Consider the following 20,410-nt stretch of genomic DNA (forward strand, 5'->3'; position numbering starts at 1 on the left):
TGCACGATCAGGCTCTAAATACCATTAGAAATGTGCAAAAATAGAGGAGTCACTGGTGAAATCTTGAGACCCCTGAGGCCAAGTGCCTTCAGAGCAAGCACAGTTTCACAAGGGATCCTGCCACACCTATCAGCAGAAAATGTTTGCACTTTTTCCTGCACTGTTCTTAATCACCGGGAGCAACAGCACCGTTTCTAAAGGCTGTACCTGCCCAGTGCAGCAGGCTGCAGACATGCTGCCTCTCCCACCTCCAGCTCTGGGAGAGGGAGGTGCCAAATACAGGGTCCGGCATAGACCATGGAAATATACCTCTGCTGGGAATCAACCGCTCGAAATGCCAGCAAATCCCTCGCCTGACAGAGGCTTTCACGCCTGCAAAGATATCCAGCTTGAATTCTCATGCACGTACCTATGAAAAAGTGAGCTGGGAGAGGTACAACCTGGTTTTCTTCTCATGGCGTGGCAGCGTCACCAACTGCTGCTGAAACCCGTTCCTTGGCCAGCTCAAGCACAGCACAGGCTCTGCCGGCGTGGCAGGTATTCGGCAGCAATTCAGACACATTCCTCCTCCCTCTCCGTCTGCCCGTGTTTTTGTTTGTCAGCAGGGCAGTTTCCCCCGCATACACCTTGTGCAGTGCTGTGACAGAGGAGCTCAAAGGGGACCGCGCCAGCCCTACCACCACTCAGCTTAGCCAGGACCCTGCAGAACCCTGTAAGACGGATGGGAAGGGCAAAAACGCGGCTGTAAATCTGTTTTCTCCAAATTTACTTGGTCTGTCAGTCCATGAAAGTAATGTCAGGGCACAGGATGTGAATTTCTAACTCCTTTTCTACCTTAAAGCACAGAAGTTACATTAACTCTTAAGCAGAATTGTGTAAATCAATTTATTTTCATATCACACGGGGACCATCAATCCTAGGCTATTTTTTTTCCTTAATCTCAGCAACAACAAATGAAGACTGCACAGCTTGCCACTTTTTTCCCCTGCTCTCACAGCGCATCAGATTTTATCTCTCCATAGCAAAGACATTGATAAATATTTGACTGATGAATTGGCAGTTTGGGAGCCGTGTGACTCACTGTCAAGCTGAGTATCTGTACTCTGGGCCAAGCTCATCCTGAATTCCCAAGCCAGAAGAAACCGGGAATGTTGTAAAAGCACCTTGCTGAGCCCTACGGGTAGGGAGCGTCTTGTATTGCTCTGTGAGTAATGCAATACTCAGCACAGACTTGTTTGGCAGAATACGCCCCAAAACTTACAAGACTAGACCCTAAGTTGAATCCTGCTGCATTTAAAATTAAGGTACAGTCATCTTCCCCATTGGAAAAAGAAGCCTCAGTTTTGCAAGTTCTATAGCTGCCACCAAACCTTGGCACGGAAGGTATCAGGCTGACCGCAATTATTAAAACTAGTTCCACAGACGATGGCCCTGATCCTGCAAAAGCACAACATGCACAAGATATAGTGGATTTTCTGCAGGCAGTGCATATGCAAAATCAGGCGTGATTACTTTTTTTCATTAACTGTCAACAAAACCTTCACTTTATATTGTGGGGAACATTTTAATTCAAATCTAAAATGAAATTTTAAATTTAATTAATGTATTTATTAATGTATCTAAAAATAAACCTATGCAACTCAGTAAGGTGCAAACACGTATATTGTTTTGCAAATAAAGTTTAAAGTCTTTTGTATCGTCAGATATTTTCACATACAAAAAAAAATGTATGTAAAATATATATGTATGTATTTTGATCTCATTAACAGGGGTCTTTAGTTCCATGGAGAAGCCTCGCAATAAAGTGACCAGAGTTTCACTGCAATCTCCTTACCAGATATGCCTTCCAAAAAAGGAGATACAAATATTATGTTATGGAGAGTAAATGAAAGGATGTTGATGTAAGGTTGTTAACATCTTGATCGTGTCTGTCCTTTCCATTCTTGCTTTGCCACTACTGAATACTAAAGACAGAAGAGCCTAACAAACTATGGGCTGGTTTAAAATATGTAACAAGAACCAAAGAATGCTAAATTAAAAGTATTTCTCCTCCAGTGGAAGTCAGGAGTAATAGGGAAGTCGCTCTAATGAATCCAATATAGTTGCACCAGAGTAAGCCTGCAAAAAAAGGGAACAGCCTGGAAGTAGCGTGTTCTGCCATTAATTTTTCAAGTCTGTCTCTTGTAAACAATAAAGGTATTCACAGTGGAGCACACTAGCAAAACAGATCCTCACAAATGCAATACAAGGACAGCATTGTGGAGTCCTAGTATGTGCACTCTCCCATGGTAAAGTATTGAATTGTTCTAGTTACATAGCAATAAATAGGTATTCTCACGCTACTGCAATGGTAAGTAGATGTGATATAGCTGCAATTCATCGTTAACTAACTTACCTGTGCACATACCAAACCAAAAGTTAAATGAAGAACTAAAGCCAAGAACTGGGCAAAGTGATAAACAAAAAATAGGTAGAATGCAAGTTTTGTCTTTCATTCAGTGGTCCTCTAGCAACAGGTCTGATGCACCTAAACAGAGGTCTCCGTGGTCTCTGGGGTAATCCTAATTCTCCACAGCCATTTATAGATCTGCTTGATTTAATAAAGCCTGCCTGTTCTCATCTGCTGCTTATTTACTATATATGTTTCATTCTCATCCTTCTGCAATCCAATGATGATGTACTATCTGTAAAATTAGGGGATAAATTCTAACACACATTACAGGACAGCACTTCTAAATCAATTCCTATGTCAGTGGCATCCATAGTTAGACCAACAGGTTTAATGGAGCCATTCCACATGTAAAAAAGAGTGATCGCCAGAAGCATTTTCTACAGGCACTCTATCATACAGCAGCGCTGCCTCCTTCAGTGACTGTAACTGCTGCCTCCTTTTCAGTCCCATGACCTCCCAGATGAGGAGATTAATGGAGAAGTCTTCATGACCACTGCATTTTTTTCACCAGGATCGATCTCTGGGCATCGCTGGTATAGCCGCATCGACAAAAGCAGGTGTTCTCCAAACCCGGATCCTCAGGCAGCACCCTACCCGCAAGATCTTCACGGTGCTCACAGCAACATGGCAAGCAGAAAGTTAAGAAGGTAGAGGGGTGGGGAAGCAGGGTGTATCTTTGCTCCCTGGCCACCAAATATCAGGGATCGCTGCATAAAAGATCACGGCCTTAAAACTCTAGGCCTTGCACAAGGTAAAAACAAACTAAAAAAATGAGTAAGAGCAAGATTCCCACTAGTTAAAAACTGTTTTATAACCCTAGTTATGCAGCTGCTGGTGAGGAGAGCAAGAGCTGAGCCCGGGCGTGTAAATTGCTTTATTACCTCAGTACAGCTTGTTTCACGTCACGGAGCAAAGCAGGGTTTTATCAGAAGAGAACTGTTGGGCTGGTGTAGCCAGCACAGGCGCATTTACACCCCAGTCTGCAAAGGGGAGGCAGCGAGTCCACCATTCTGCCTTTTATCCCGTTACTCTATTCATGGAGAGTCCCCACCAGTTTGGGTTTGGTTTTTTTTAAAAAAAAAAAACAAACAACCTGAAAAATTCAAAGTTCTTTGCTTGCATTGAAAAGCCTTTTAGAAGTTAGCCTCCCTAGGGAGTTGGGGGGGGGGGGCGGGGGGGGGGAATAAATAAAAAAAGAAGGCTTGCGAGGTTGCACACTTCGGAAATGAAACGGCGAGCGGTCCGACGGCTGCGCCCCTCAGGCGGGCCCGGGGGTCCCGCTCCCCCCGGCTGCCCCCGGGTCCCCCCGGCCCGCACCTACCCGTATCCGTCGGAGGCGTAGTCCCCCCCGTAGGTCTTCTGGTAGTAGTAGGTCTTGTGCGTGTGGGTGCCGCCGCCGCCGCCGCCGCCCACCACATGGGAGCTCATCTCGTAGCGCAGGTCGGTGCCCGAGTCGGCCCGCGCCATGCGGCCCAAGGTGTTGATCCGCGGGTGGGAGCCGCCGTTGATGCTCATGGCGGCGGGGGAGCGCGGCGGGGGGGAGCCGCCGCCCGCGGGGAGAGGGGACGGTGGGGAAAGCGACGGGGAGGCTGACCCAGACCCGACGGGGGAAAAGGCATTCACCCCCGGGAGGGCCCGCCGCGATGCCGCCTCTCCCTCGCAGCCGGCCGAGGGCCGGGGAAGGGACGGGCGCCGGGGATCGGCGCGGCCCGCAGGTGAGGGGAGGGCGGCGGCGCCGCGGAGCGGTGTGCGCTGGCGGAGGCTGCTGGCGGAGGCTGCTGGCGGCGGCAAGAGCGGAGGTCCGGTCCCGTCCCGTCCCGTCCCCTCCCCGGCGGCAGAGGGAAGGCGAAGCCACACCTTTCGGCAGCGGTTTTAAGCGGCGCTCCTGGGCGTGGAGCCGCCGCCTCGCCTCGCCTGCGCCCTCCGCGCCTCCTCGGCGGCCGCCTCAGGTTCCTCCCGCCGCGCCCGGCCCGGCCCGGCCCGGCCCGGCCCGGCCCGGCTCGGCCCGGCGTCCCCGCGGCGGTGGTGTCGCTCCCCGGTGGCCGCCCGGGCACGGTAAGGCCTCTCTCAGCCTCGCACCGGTGTTGCCACCTTCGTCGGTGCGTGAACTGCCCTCGTAAGTTGCCACTGCAGCCCATTAAAAACTTCCTCTTGGCCTGTATCATATCTACCAGCCGGCGCTTTCCCCCAAGCCGTCGCAGAGCCCCGGGGACGCGGGGTTCTCGCCTGAGGGCTGGGAGCGCTGCGGTGAGGGTGGCCGGGTCAGGGGAGCCCACAATGGCAAACACCCTCCAGAAAGCAACCAGCACCCCAACAAGGCATCACCGGTTAAATCGGCACCGCTAAGTCGAGGATGGGTCCGTTCTGCTGGTGGCAGCCCTCTCCTCCTGCAGCAAGATGTGGCACATCACAGGGCTGGCGTGCTGGTTAGGAAAGTGGCATAAATGTTTGTTTCATACATTGGGAGATATATTGGGTCACATCTTTGGGAAGGCTGTCAGTACTCCAAGTCCAGTTCATTTCTGAAACAGCCCTGAAATTTGTACACCAAGTGCGTGAAATGTTTGAATTGCATCTCATTTGTGCATGAGAAAGAGGATATCCAGAAACCGGTGTTTAAACTGAATTTTTTCCTTACTTTTTCTGGATTCCTGCCTTCTGGAGCTCAGAAAGTTAAGCTTTACTTGTAAAATATGAAAAAGAAGCCAGATCCTAGAGACAAAACTGTCTTAATACCCTTGTATGCATGCAGGCTGTCAGCAAAGGCAGTTTGCTGTATGATGCCCTGTGGTGCCTTCATTATCACCAGCTGACCATTGGGTCAGCCTCAAGGGTCAACTGAGAACAATTTCTTGGCTACATTCAGCGGCACTGCCTCAGCTGGTCTGGCCACTTGCCTATGGTGTTAGAAGACAAAGAGAAGATGGCCAGATTTTAAGAAGCAGCAGTCACTGGTGAATAACCTTGCCAGGCTTTTCTGTAATAATCCTGAGGCTTTCATCCCAAACTGCAGTCTGGGAGCCAGCCAAATCAATCCTTTGGTGCTCTGCAACAACACATGTGCCATAAGTTTTTCAAACTTGGAGGGGATCACCATCCGTAAATTCTTGGGCCCATTTCTGTCTTCCCCGCACTGGTCATTTTCCTGGTGTTTTAAACGCAAGTGATATACGCAGTAAGTATATAAAGTAAGTAAGTGATATAAACGCAGTAAATAACAACCACACAAACACACCGGAAGGACGAGATTTTCTGAACTATTCAAGAGAAAACCGAATGAGAGCAATTCTCCTCAATGCCACTGAAACTGCTGGGGCTTTGCAGGAGCACTCTGGTACAAGTTATGTGAGAACCTGTCCTGCTGCTGGTGGTGGTGGTGGGCACAGCATAGCGGGGGCATAAGAGCTCCTCCAAGCAAATGTGGGGTTGCTTGGTCCCAAAAGGCATCCTGACGGGACCGCCTGGAGCTGTATGGAGTGCTACAAGGAGACAGAATGCAAGTTAGCTATTATCTCTGAAGTCATACAGTGACTTCTGTATTGTAATATATATGCTGTATTATATATAATGTGAGTCATTATATATCAGTGCATATATATATGTATACATACATATATACATACATGTGTATGTGTATATATACATGGATTTGGGGTGCTTTTTTGAATACAGATTACATTTGCACAATTTGAAGATTTGACATTACATTCCAAAGTCATTAGGGAGCAGAATACAAAAGCAGTCAGGAGTAAGAAAAACAAATACATAGGCTTAGTGCTATAAAGAAGGAAGTAAAAAGGTAGAAAACAGGTATAGAATAGGAGGGAGATGCAGAATGAGGGAAAATTGAACTTTATGCCTTGGTACTCCATCCAGACTTTTTGAAACATAAACACAGATCACTGTGTTAATGCCACCACCATACCTAAAAGTTAGATTTTTTGAGTGGTGATGCCTCTAGCCAGGCACTTGTATTTAGGCATATGAACACAAAGCATTTTTTTTCAGCAATTCCCTTTGAGAGCTGTCCATTTATATGTATGCATATTTAGAAATCCTGAAGTATTGCACTGTTTTGGGGTTCTTGCTGAGTTTTAGCACCACCTCCAATCAGCTCCACCTTTCAGCTTGGACTGTTGTGCCAGCTCAGTGAGACACCCCATTATCTGTGATGGAGACAGCATGTGTGTGATACACCCAGAGGCCTGGATGAGTCACTGTTACCTGGACATGTAGAAAAATGTACTTAAATAGCAAGTGGATTCTGCTGGTCCTGCTTGCACAATTAGCCCCACTGAGATGAAAAGGAGAGGATAAGACCTAACTGATACTGAAAACAGCTCCGTGCTCCTATCTGAACTGTTTTAATAAGTGGGCAAACAAAGTAAGTAAATACAAATACTTCTATTTGCTGAAACAGTCAATTTTACTTGGGTGCTACCCTAGGTGGACTCAGTTATCTTGAAGCAGGATCAAGTCACATGGATATTGCTTAAAATTCTACTAACTATAGGGAAATATCAGTGTCATAACTGAAAGGTCTTGCTTAAATCTCATTCTACTACTTCTGAAAAGGCCTGGTCCTGATGTACCTAAAGCCACATCCTAAGTTCCTTGACTTTCTTTGACTTCAAAGAGTTTTTGAGAGCAAATGTCCAGTAAACTGAAAGACGCAAAGTCTCATTTTCCTCCTAAGGAATATTTCATGCAGGAGAGAATAACATGCAGTAGTTTGGAGCTTCTTGCTCATCTCCCTTATCAGAAGGTGGCATTCTGCTTCTTAAGACATGGGTACATGAAAGTTGCCTGGGTCTTAGGAGACCCTCTTCAAGCAAGTCAGTCTAAAGAAGATGTAATATTCCCTCCAGGCTCCTTAAACCAAGCCAGAGCCAAGGTCTGTGCTGCAGCTCTATATCCTAACACACCTCCTCTGGAACTGCAGACACTGTGAGGATATTAGGAGAAAGCAATTCCAAGGAGGCAAAGGGGATACAGCTGTGCCTGAATACTGCTTTAATAAGCAGAACGAAGCTCCTTTATACATAATACTAGGGGTGGGCATAAGCTATCTCTTTAGGTTTCATAAAAGGCTCCTTCCCAACCGCAAAGGGTATACCAGAAAGTCCTATTTTAGACTTAGGCTGCTAGATAGTGGGTCTTTAATTATTCAGGACACTACCTGAGGTGAGTGTAACAAGCTGCACTTGTCCCTGTCTATACCAGGAAGATGTCTGTATTTTATCTTAATAAACGAATTCCCAAGGCCACACTGAAATTCCCCTCAATGGGTTGTTAATTAACAACTTTTTACAGGAGCTGCCAGCCCCTCCTATTTCACATGCCATCTTCTGAGCTTATTTAATGACATCCTCTCTTTAATGTCCTCCTTGCATGGAGAAGAACCAAATATGTTTTAACACACTGATAATCAGTGACACCTGACATTCAAAGCACAAATCTGAATATGACTTGATAACTGATTTCCATTATTGTAGCTTGTGAAAAATCAGGTCTGGCATTCCAAACAGAGATCGAATCATCCAGGTAAAACAGTATGTGACTCCTGTGTTCCTAACTCCTACAGTTTTGGGCAGTAAGGACAAGTTTGCACGTGCAAGCCACTAATATGGCTACGTGTCTTTGTAAGGTGATTGCTATGCACCACCACTCCTGTGCAAGGGCTGCCTGGGAAGCGATCGCTTGGGCTGAGCAGCAGCATTCACAAAGTCTGTGTTCATTACAAAATGAAGGTCAGTCCTGGGAGTTTTCACTTCCTCACTTCACTCGGGCTGAACTCTACCCAGAAAATGCACAGTAAACACTCCCGAGTCCGCAGTCCGAGCTCTCCTCTGCATGGGACGAGATGTCACTGTCTGGTGTCAGTAGCAACACCTCTATAGTGACTGCAGAGATGGTCTGAAATGTCATTAATAACAAACTGAGAGGGCTCAGACAAATTTGAATTTACTCAAAGGTATCCCTGTCATGGAGAAGATATATCTTAACTGCACTCAACTGGTGCCTAGTTATGGGCAGATTTACAGTGCCCTGCAGCACAATCCATTTTAAAAGGTAGGTATGCCCCAGTGAGTGTTTGGAGGGCTTGGGGAGAGCAGGAATGACTGACACAAGGCACTCAGTGCGAGCCTGTGACTAGTCAAGCCTGGGACTGCCTGCCAAGAGCTGTCATTCTCAGGTCCCTGAACACTCACTGTGCTCCTTTTAGGCAGTCCCTGGAATATTACGCTACCAGTTTCTGGTAGGGTTAAAATAAAATGTCTTTAAACTCAGCAGGAGGTAATGCATTTTAGGACTGCACAATTCCCTCTAGACCATGCAAAAGTAGAGGGTGTGGTGGAGGATGTGTCAGCCTTGTCAAACCTGACTGACTGCTCAGACAAAAAGTTCCAGGATGCCTAGCTGTTTTGCTTCAGTTGGAGGAGACCAACACATGACATCCTTTTCCAACCATGATCCCACCATGACTGATAGAGCATGCACACAGTATTTCTACACGGCCCATGATTTCATGTTCCTGCAAGCAGAGCAGCCCAACAGTGACAGCACAAGGTCAATTATTTAACGTTACATTATTTCTTTTCCTTTAAAAGCTCACGTTACAGTTCTGTTTCATCAACACCTGGTGACATTTGCTGGAGCTTGAGAAGTTAGCATATAGAAAGATACTTAATAGTGCTGAGAGCAATACAAGGCTATTTCCGACTAGCTATTCTTTAGCAGCAGGACAAAAATCTTTTCAGCCGCATGACATGCATGCAAAATGCATTCGTTTGTGAGGATGAATCGCTTTAATAAAACATGAACTTTTGGCAAGGTGCATCTCCCCCTCGTTATTCCAAGAGTTTGATAATTCGTGTTAGATACCACAGTGCAGCTGAGCCACGTGCAGTACAAGACAAGAAGTGGGACAGTGGAAGCTCTCAAGGGACCTTTACACTTGCTTCACACTGGGGCAGCTCTGATTTACACCCAGGTATCTGCAAGCCCAAGGGGATAAGGAGGACAATGATTTTATTGACACCCATCCGTTTCTTCTGCTTGTGCCTTCGTTCTTGGAAATGGGAGTGAAGGGTCAAATGGGAGCTGCTACAGTAGCCCTGTAGACACCCCGGGTTTCCCCTCATTAGTGTGAATCTCCCATTAACAAGTTCACACATTGTAACAGGTGTTTGTCATCTCAACATGTCAAATAACTGGGTTACGGCATTGGCCCTGGGCACTGATAGCCTTATTAAAATGTTACCGCCACAATTAAAAATACTTTGTAACTTGTAAGAGGGAATACCAGACCAGAGCAGTTATAAAGGTCCAAAGTGTCTTTACCAGCTCAATGGAGAAGAGGAAGACTTTTAAACAGATTTTCATGCACACCTTCCCTATGCTGAACTTCTATGGTGTATAATGGCTGCAGGCTGTGCAGGGCAATGGAGAACTGGATCTAATATATATAAAAGAATGGCAGTTAACTCACTTTGCGTTAGTTTTTGCAAGCACACCTGTTGTTTCATGTTCAATTTGTGGGTCATACCACAACTATTTTGATAGCAACCAGGGAAGATAAAGATTCGGTTCTTTACTGTGCCAGAAGCTCTGCTTCTCACAGCTGAGGAGTGGAGGTATCACCCTTACAGGAATATTTTGTTCTCCAGAACCACAAAGCTATGGAGGGCAATTTATCTCCTGGTAGAACTGGAAAGCTCCTTACCAAGATACCCTCTCTACAAACTCCAGATGTTATCGCAGCGTCGTTTGTTCCAGCTGTGCTTGCTTGTACACCCAGCCAGCGAGAGCTCCCCACACCAAAGGGACTTGGGCTACTTGGTAAAGACAGCATTAAGAATTGCTTTGTGCTGAAAAAGCCTTTTCAAATGTGTAAAACTTCACTTAAGAAAGTTTCCTAAGAGTCTTTCTTATTCCAATCATTTAACAAGGAATTTTGTTACTCTAAAGTTTGCAGTACAAGTGAGGGAAAAAAAGAGGCAGCCTCCTCTCTCTCACACACACACCCCCCTCAACTCTCTAAAGACAAATTCAGAAGCGAGAAGTTGAAGGCAGCCTTCCTCCTCCCTCCAGCTGAGCCATGTTGAACAGAAATGGGAGCTTTTTTGTTACAACCATATTCTCCTCGATTACAAAAGCACAACCATCACTGTAATGCATTTAAATCTTGAGCAATTGTCATCAGTGAGAGCAGAATACTAGAAGGTGGCCACTGGGGATCGTGAAACATCTTTCATTACCGCAGCTTTCAAGATGTGACGATGTAATTGTGGAAGTGTTCTCCTGTCTAGACCAAATTCCAGCGCTGCCTAAGTTTCATTCAGCCTTGCAATGGAATATTCTCCTCCTCCTCAGTCATTGCTATGGTTTTGCTGCTCAGCATTCAAGAGCTGGTGCACTTCACTTCCTTCCCCCCAAACACCTACACGAACTTTGTAGTTCAAATAGCAGAATCAATTGCATTTAGTTTTCCGCCTTCTCATTCTCTGCTCCATGTAATTATAAACGTCTGATAAAGAGACTAGAGGATTAGAGCCCTAATATGATATAAGATGCTAAAGAGGCTACTTTGCATTAATGTTTTCTTCGCAGCTCTCCATGTGATTTGGATGTGTCTGTGGGTATCTACAAGGTCTTCCCTAGGTAAGTAGGTCTAAGTCAGACATGCAGGAAATAAAATTATCACTTTATTTCCTCTTTTTCTGTCCAGATCCACTTTTCTGTTGGGACGATTTAGCTCCCTTTAGGATAGAGTCAGCTGTTTCCAGAAAAATGCTCATCTTTGGCATGATTAGCAGCGTAAGAACCAGCGAGGCTAACATCAGTAAGAAAGACTTTGACGGGAAACAGGGAAGAAAAAGGATCGCTTCATGTTAACCTTGTGGGCATAGCTCTGAGCTCTTATGCCAGCACTGAGAGATCGACAGCTCTCCTTAGTTTTATTTTTTGTGTGGATTCCTGGGAAATCACCTCCAAATGACACGGTAGGAAACAAGATCGACTTACTGTAAAAATGCCTCCTGTGCACGTCTCAGTGAACCAAATGGCCCAAGTAGTCCTTAAAACATGTGTGAACAGATACTGGAAGACCATGCTGTATGGAACACAATGTAACACACTCTATAGGTGTTTTCCTTCCATGTAAGCAGGATTTTCACTTGTTCATGCTACTCTGTTAAATATTATATGAGTTTAAATTAAGAATAAGGCCAGTTCTGCCAGTTGCATGACAGGTATGGCCTTGCCTCCAGGACAGACTCCAGCCACATCCTTGAAAAAATGCCAGTTTTGTCTGCAAGAAAGCAATAAAATAATAATTATGATCAGGGCTACTGTTTACAGCAGTGTGTTTTCTTGTGCTTTTGTAGCTAGTGCACTCTGTCGATGCAGACAAGAACAAGAGGAACCACAACCTGGCTCTTCTGGGAGAGGCAGGAGCACTCAGGGCTCGCTCCACCTGCCTCTGAGCCGGGCAAAGGGCACATGGGAAGTGGCATGAGACACTGCACCCAAGGGGAGCTGCTATGCAGCGGCGCTGCGCAGGAGGAGGAAGGGGCTGTCATGTATGTTGGATGTATTTTGCTATAAAGTTTTGCCTGCCTGATCTCATCAGGCCATAAGTTTTTCTGGACTTTTGTGTGTGAGCACTGACTAGGGCTGGGAAGTTCCTGATAAAACTAGGACAAGACTAGGGCTTCTAGGTACTGAATGAGTTAAGTAATAAAGTCTCCCTTCCTGGTTTTAAAAAGAAATCACAGAATGGTTCAGGTTGGAAGGCATGTCAGGAGGTCTGTAGTTCAATCTGCTCAAGCCCTTTAGCTATGAGAACAAAGTTGCTTGGGGCTTTGTCCAGCAAGGTCTTGAAAACCTCCAAGGATGGAGCCTGCACACCCTCACTGCCTGTTCCACCGCTTGTTGCCCTCATGGGGAAAAGTTCATCTTCATACCCGGTTGGACCTTCTCTTGTTCTAATGTATGCCCACTGCCTGTTGTCCTCTCACCTGGCACCACTGTGAAGAGCTTTGGTGGCTCATAGACACTGATAGGCTGCTTTTAGGTTCCCCTGAAGATTTCCCGTCCCTGGGCTGGACAAGGCATGGTCCCTGAGCCTCTCCTCACAGGGCTGGTCTCCAAACCCCAACTGTCTAGGTGGCTTAGTAACAAGTTTATCAACCAGTGCTGAATGCTGGATGCAGTACTCTAGATGGATCTGATGATTCCTGCACAGAGGGGGATAATCACTCCCCTCCATCCAGTGGCTGTGCTCCTGTTGATACAGCCCAGGCTGCATCAGGCTCTTGGCCTTCCTTGCTGCCGGAGCACACTGCTGGCTCATGTTTAGCCTATTGCTCTGCAGCACCCCTACGTCCTTTCCTGCAGAGCTCATGAGCAGCCTGTACTGTGGCAAGGAGCTACTTCACACCAGTTGCAGGACTTTGTATTTGTCCTTCTCAAATTTTCTTGGTTGCTGTCAGCCCCTTACTCCAGCTGCCCAGGTCCCTCTGAGTGGCAGCCCTGCCCTGGAGTGCATCAATTGGTCTCCCCAGTTTGGTGTCAACGGCAAACTTGATGAGGGTCAATACTGTCTCCACTTTTGCATCACTGACAAAGATAAATTGCCAGAATAGATCCCTAAAGATCTCTGCTTGTAAAGGCCTCCAGGTAGAATATGAACTCTTTAAGCTCAACAAACAAGCCAGTTTCTCACCCATCTACTAATCCATCTGTCCAGACCAGAATGTTCCCACTTCAATACAAAGGTGCTGTAGGAGGCTATGTCTAGCATTAAGTTAAAGTCAAGGTAGATAACAACCACTGCTCTTCCCTTATCACGCAAAGCAATCAGGTTGGTCAAGCTGGGGAAATTCTCACTCAATATTAGGGAAAATAAGTTTACCGTGAGGGTAAACACTGGAGCAGGTGCCCAGAGGGGCTGTGGAGTCTCCAACCTGTAGATACTCAAAACGCAACTGGGCAAGGCTGGACCTGCTTTCAGCAGGGGTGGGACAAGAGACCTCTAGAGGTCCTGCAAAGCCCACATGATCTGATGACCTAACCGTGGAGGATCCATGTCAGCTACTCCCAGTCACATTCTTTTCTTTCATGTAACAAAGCTTTCACATTCCCCGCTGCCCCTCAGAAAGGTTGGATGGCAGCATGAACACACCAGATCTGCCCTGGAACGTCCGTATTCCAAAGGGCATTCACGTTATTCAGTAGCATACGCACAAGTTCTTGTCAATTCAGTAGAGACCCTGATAGTTCTGTCTTCTGGGTGGATGAAGACAATACTTCCCCTAGGGGATTTTGGTTTTTTTTAATTCTTGTTGTGGGTGATATCTTTTCAGAGTTAAGGTAAGGGGGAGCCATCAGCATTGTTTTATAATGGAAGAATAAGGTTTACAGATGTGTCCAAGTGTTAGTGATATCCACACTCAAGCATGTTAAAACACTAGAGCCAGTCATCATTTTCCCAGTAACAATACTGATTAAATACTTTCTAAAAACCTCCCCTGTATTTTGGCATCTCTTAGAGATGCCAAATGAGCCAGCCTAATGAGAGGAGACAACATGATGGCTATGCTAACATTAGAAATTTAGCAAGCAGAAAACAATGCAAAAATCTTATGAACAAATGGAAAACAAGTTGATTTACAGTGTAAGATTCATTTTCATTGCTTACAACAATATGTTGTAAAACTACCAAGCATCGTCCTTAGGACACATCTATGCTATCATTGCGGTTCCCTCCCTGTTTCACTCCTGGGCCCTGATTGTCCATACCACTTACACGCTGGTTTGCCCCCAGGCTCCTACATTAAGAAAATCAACTTGCTCGCTCCCAGAGGGCACAAAATTCCCAAGTCCCAGCTCTAAGGACACAAGACGCTCCACTGCTTCCTAGGTCAGACTTTTCTTCCTGAGGTGGTCAGGATTTACTCCCCAAGCAGACCATGGATTGTGTAGGCTCACTTGTAGTCTCTTGTCATACTAAGATATTAATTTTGCTGTGTTGCTTTGTCTGGAGCAGATGAGCAGTTTTCTACAGGGCTGCTGGAAGGCTGCAGCAGGGGAAGCTGTGGGAACAGCTGGAGAAAGTGCAGCACTGAATGGCTGAAATCCCTCAGGAAGGGGGAAAGCGTTACTGTGAGGAGCTGATTGAAGAAACCTGCAGTTGTACTGTGACTGTTCAGTATTTTTAAGGAAAAATATATGTCTGTTTCCTGGCTAGATGAGTGCTGCCAACGGGACCCACGTGTGCTTGCGCCGTACCAGAAACAGCCTGCAACCCACCATTGGGGCTGACTAACCAGCTGTAGGGTTGCCCACAACCACAGCAGAGCAAGAAGCCTGGGGGTTAGCTTCTTAGCATGGCCAATGACCAGAATACGTGCCCAAGGTCACGGACAGCTACGTGCTGATATTGCATTGCTGTCGTTATATTGCCATTACCACCTGAGCTGGTGCCACTAAACGAAGCCCAGCGGAGTCCACCCATGCTGCAGTTGCACCTTCAGCTGCGGCGTGGACATGCTCTGCGTGGCAGATGATAATCAGCATAATGACACATTACGTCAGATGTCCCTCCCGCCACCACCTCCTCGCCCCTCTGTAAGGATCTTGCATCCCCTCTGTGGATACAGCCCTTAAGGGAAATAGTCCATCATTGTTTTAGCAACAGCCAATCCCCAGGAACACTTTGGGATTTTGTGTAGGAGGGCTGGCTCTGTTGTAGCCACTACTCCGACTAACCTTGCTCTGAGCCAATTTTGTGGTGAAAAAAACCTGTTTCCTCTAGAATCTTCACGCCACTAGTAAAGATATGGATCCACTCTGTAATAGTTGCAGGAGATTTCCCTAAAACCCTCTGTTATAAAAACCTGATTTTCTACACGTCACAGAAGGCTGGGTCCTGCACACATAGCGCTGATGTCCGCTGTGGAATGTGCTGGCATATATACAAAGGCTTCAGTACTGCATGCAAAACTACCTTTAAATAAAGACACAAAAAGTTGGACCTAGGGGTCCCCAGCATTTTCGTGTTCTGTGTTGCTATAATCTCCTTTCTAGCTTCACAGATCCTCAAGAAGATCAGGTTTTGCTGGTCAAATTGGCTGATGAATATATTCTATATACACTAATACACATTTCATGCATAATAAGAATAAAAACATCCTGCTCCAGAAGGGCAACTGAATTAATTAACTCATTCTTTGGTCTGCATTTCCTTCCCCTATATCCCTTCTTTCTGCAGACTTCGACAAGTTTCCACAGCTAAAAGACCTGTGTCAAATTTACACCAACAGACAGACAAATCCACTGCTGCGTGTCCTTGCTTTTAATGGGAATAGCCCATCAGGGTTCTTGTTCTAACACGCGTGGTATGATTTTTGCACCAGCAAACAAGTTTTTATCTAGCACACAGAACTTATTCAAAAGGTATTACTTCTGCTGGGACTAGAAGCAGGAATGAGTCACATCTGTTTAATACTCATGTAGTGCCCTGCCCCAAGGAGTGCCTCTGTTTTCCTCCCCTCCCTGTCTCGCGCTCTCTCTCTCAAGCCTTAATTGTCTTGAGTTATAATGCTTTTGAGAAATCACTTTTAAAATTATGACTCCTGTTAAAGTTAATTAGACGTGAACTCCGGCCAGGAGAGCAGGGGTAGTTTCATAATTGTTATTCTAGCTGCAAACAGGAGGATTCCCTGACCACAGGAAGTTCAAAGGACCAGCAGCAAAAGGAGGAGATAACCTCCGTTCCCAGGGAACGCGGGCTTCACTTGGGATGCCAGCAGATTTATGACATGAGCTTCCCTCTAATTACCCTTTGGGGTGGGGCCTCTCACACTGATAAACAATAGGGTTTCTACAGGGCTGAAGTTTGCAACAGCACCCCATATGTAGGCACAGGCACTATGGCAACATGCATTCAGTGTACTTCGGAGTCTGTTGTCCCCGATGCTGAATGTCACCCTGACAAGAGGAGGTGTCGCCCCATGTGACCCTTTTGGAGAAAAAATTAAGCTTCAGTGAGGTCACATTATTTTAACAGGCAAAATGTAGTAATATTTACAAATTTATAAGCCCAGGAGTCATTCAGATATGCAACACTTAAGAAAGCTGGGGAACTTCTATATAGACAATATTTGATCTATACAAAACATAAAGATGAAGGAAACTAATAAACTAAACCTACAAAGGGACAACAATAATTGTAAGACTGTACCCTAAAACACCCTATGGCAAAATTCCCGTTGACTTTAGGGGGGTTAAAGTCTCAGCCCACAGATTTTTCTTAAGCTGGTTCCTCATGTAAAAATAATTTCAAAGTAATTTCAAAGATGAATAGTGTTATTATTTATTGAGCATCACTGGTGTATTTAGCAATGTATAAACATGCATAGAAGAGTCTTTGCCCGAAGGTCTCCACAGTCTAGTCAAAATACAGCTAGAACAGATTCAGAAGAGCATAACTACCTAATATAAACATTGATCGTATAAGCAGACAGATACAAATATGGAGACAGATGGAGAAACATTTCAGATGCCACTGTTTAAAGGGCTCATGTGTACACAGAAGGATTTTGGAAAAAAGAGAGGAAGGTCATATGACTCACTGTCAGGATGAAAGCCAGTTTTATTAGAAGGCACCAAGCTGGGATCTGTAAACACACATGCTCTACGGACAGGAGGGAATCTGGAGCAGGGTGAGAGCAAGATAAGGAAGGAATGTGTGAGCAGATACAGAGAGAGGGGGTCATGAAGGGCATCGCTTCTGAAGGCAAGAGGCTGCAAACTCAGTGCAGAGAGAGAGGAAAACCTGGAGAGAGGGAGTGTGAGGGGAGCAGTGTGGTGGGAAGGGAGGCTGACTTCAGCAATAGATGCACTTAGGATAATCCATGATGGAAAGCAAGGACTCATTAAATGAATTGAATGATTTCTGCTACAAGTTTTAAACATAGCTGATTTCTGTTAAGAGAATACATTTTGGCCTTTTTTACAGGATTCAAGAAAAAAATTACCATGTATGAAACACAGAACTTGCCTCCCCTGACCTACTGACGTTATTTCTCTGATACTTGTAAGAAGAGGGCTGAACACGGCTCACAGAAAGGAGCAACACAACATATTTCTGTACGCAATGTTCATGCTTTTCTATGAATGCAATATTCATTTAGCAGAGGGCAATTTGACCCTTGTACAAAGGATTTAAGCTTCAGTGGAGCTGAGGTACAGCGTGAGCCTTAACAGCAAAACCAGAGCCTTGGAAGGCAATTCAGAAATTCATGAGCGATTCAGGTAGGCACAGGAAGGAAAGCAGACTCGACTGCACATGAACACCGCAGTTTTACAGTGAGCCAGGATCCTAGGGTGAGCTCCCACACCCTGCAAACATGCCATTTGTGCCCCCAGCACAAGGGAGGAGGGAGACTCATCCAGCTGGGGTCTGCCAACCCTGCCACTGCAGGAATCCCAGTTTGCACCATATAAAGGATATTTTTCCCACACCTTCCTCTCATCCATGAAAGCTCTCAGACACTGTCAGGAGGTCAAAATCACTGCCTTGCAGAAAAACTGCAAGCACAATGAACAGCTGGATATGACAGCACAAGATGGCTGTAAGATGCGTAGCAGAGACCATTTTCTAAGTCATGCCCTATCCTGCATACAGCCATAACTGAAAACCAGCTGGCTACTTTTCACAGAGGTGAACGCTTTAAAGCCAGAAGGAAGAGTTTTGATAATATAATTGGTCCCTGGCACAGGACAGACTATGTAATCTCACCTTGTAAATCTAATCTTGAATCAAACCTTTATTTTGTAGCTGAGTGAAAGTGCAACTTTTGGAAAGATAGGCAATCCTGATTTTACTTCAGACAACTGTATGGCAGCGGTGGGTAAGAGCTTCAAGAGGAAAGGGTCAGCTTCAAAGGACCATTTTGGATCACAGATGTATGAAGCTGACAGATTAACCTCCACCTATCCCTGGATCAGCAAGCCATGTGAGAGCACCTCAGTCCTGCCCAGCTATGGGAGAAGTGGTACCTTCTATGGGACCAGCTGGGAAAGCTTAGATGGGAAAAAAAAGAGACGTGATAAAGGGATACAGAGGTGGAAATCTTGTCTATGTTTCCAGCCATATTACTTGATCTGACATAAGATTTTTAGTCTCTTGAGAAACCTGGTTTCTCTTTTATCCTTAAATCATCCCAGCTTCCACAGTCCTACCCTTGCCCCTTGCATCTCACCTAGGAAAACAGTATACACAAAAAAAATGTCTTTCAACAAAAGAGGAAACCACAGCAAAATACCAAAGCATATTATACCCCCACTGTGTGGCTTGCAGACAGATAGGATGGTCTCAAGATCTGTTGCTAAGCATTGACTAAACAAACATTTGATCCTATAGACATAAAATAGTGCATTCAAACAAACAGACAACGCATTCACATACATGCTGTCCATCTCTTGACTCGTACATGTCGCGCTGGAATGTGTTACTTTCACAAAATATGCCTTTTATCTTGCCGCAGCTAATAATAGATCTGTGGTTAAGAATTTTTCAGGCATGCTCCATTCAAGTGGTACAGCCTCAACAGAGAGCTGCTGTGCCTTTCTCCTCCCCTCACAGCCCTGGCCAGCTGGTGTATCCTGGGGGAGGCCCAGCATACCGGAAAAACTGTTCTCTTGCCAAACTTACCTTCTGAAAAGAGGAGGGGTAAGATGGGGCACGGCCACAAACCAGAAATCCTCATGGTGCTCTTCCGGCAGCATGGTCCCTCTGCCTCCAGGATAAAAGAGCTCTGACCAAAGCAAGCAGGATTTTCCATTGCATTCATCCTCCCATCAGTGGGAAGCAAACTCCAGTCTCTCCTGAGCTCCGAAATGAGCTGGAAATAGCTCATTGTTGGTGCACAGTCAGCATCTTGTGAGTCAAGGGTGGTGTGGAGAATGAACTATTTGACCTGGTCTCCTCTGATTAATACAAGAAAAGGAAATTAATTTCATCTTCCATAGCCTGTGAAGCGGCGCTCCATGCTTATGGTACCTTGGAAGTCTTATCAGAAGATTAGGTACTGTCTGGCACCAGCTAGGTATTTTTATATCTAAATCTCCACTTAGACTAACAAATGTAAATGTACATCCACATTGCAGGCATAATTTTTAGTGCTTCCACTTTTGCACAGTTGCACCAAGGGCTCCTGAGGTGCAAAAGGACTGGAGACTAATTTCAGTGACTGGCACATAAGCTCAGTTTGTACAAACACGCGTCCTGGAGAAATATTTGAGTTATGGTGAAATAGGTTTGTTACTTACACAGAAGAATTTGGCACAGAAATCCCTTTTTGGATTATAAGGTTGCTGTGTTTCTAAGCTGCAGTCTGCTCAAGACAACTTACCTTCTTTTTACAGCATGATCCATTTGTGGTCCCTTGCGTTGTATCTGCCATCTTCACACATGTCCTGGAGAACTGGGAAATACAGGCAGGCCCCCACCCCACAACATATGAAATGAAAATGACCCCAGTCCTTAATAAGCTCGTTTGAGTTCTAGCTAACTAAAAGGTGTGAGAAGGGGGTAAGGATCTGGCCCTCTGCCTCCTGCATCACCTGGGGGAGCTGAGGCCCCTGCCCTTCTCCCCAAGCTCCTGCAGCCTGCTTGGGAGGTTCAAGGAGGATGGTGTCGTCTGCAGCCTGTGATCTTGGATGCTAAAAGCCACAAGAGCAGATCAGATAAACGTTCAACTCCACCGGCTGAGCCAAACACTTCTCACATTTAAATCTGTTGATATCAGTGGCGGTGCACGAGGGATGGATTTTCTGCATTGCAGCTACCCACTGGATATCAGAGATCGCTGTTCGCAAGTATTGTGTGGTTTTATCTGCTTTATGTGTATATGTCCTGGCTACGCTGGCCTCAGTCTACCTCCCTTA

General features: G+C 45.8%; 1 protein-coding gene across 4 annotated transcripts in view; it reads right to left on the minus strand.

Annotated features, from left to right (window-relative positions):
- The window catches only part of DSP (desmoplakin), a 54,909-nt gene extending 35,643 nt beyond the window's left edge, over window positions 1–19,266 (minus strand). For 3 of the 4 annotated variants that reach the window (XM_075084082.1, XM_075084081.1, XM_075084079.1), the window contains exon 1: window positions 3,774–4,270. In XM_075084082.1, coding sequence (XP_074940183.1) covers window positions 3,774–3,967 — 194 coding nt within the window. In that variant the 5' untranslated portion in view covers window positions 3,968–4,270. Of the gene's footprint in view, window positions 1–3,773; window positions 4,271–19,175 lie in introns of those variants that run through there. The other variant, XM_075084080.1, reaches the window with a different exon arrangement.
- Between the last annotated feature and the right edge of the window lie 1,144 nt (window positions 19,267–20,410).

Source organism: Phalacrocorax aristotelis, chromosome 2, assembly GCF_949628215.1.
Source record: "Phalacrocorax aristotelis chromosome 2, bGulAri2.1, whole genome shotgun sequence".
Classification (NCBI taxonomy): Eukaryota; Metazoa; Chordata; class Aves; order Suliformes; family Phalacrocoracidae; genus Phalacrocorax; species Phalacrocorax aristotelis.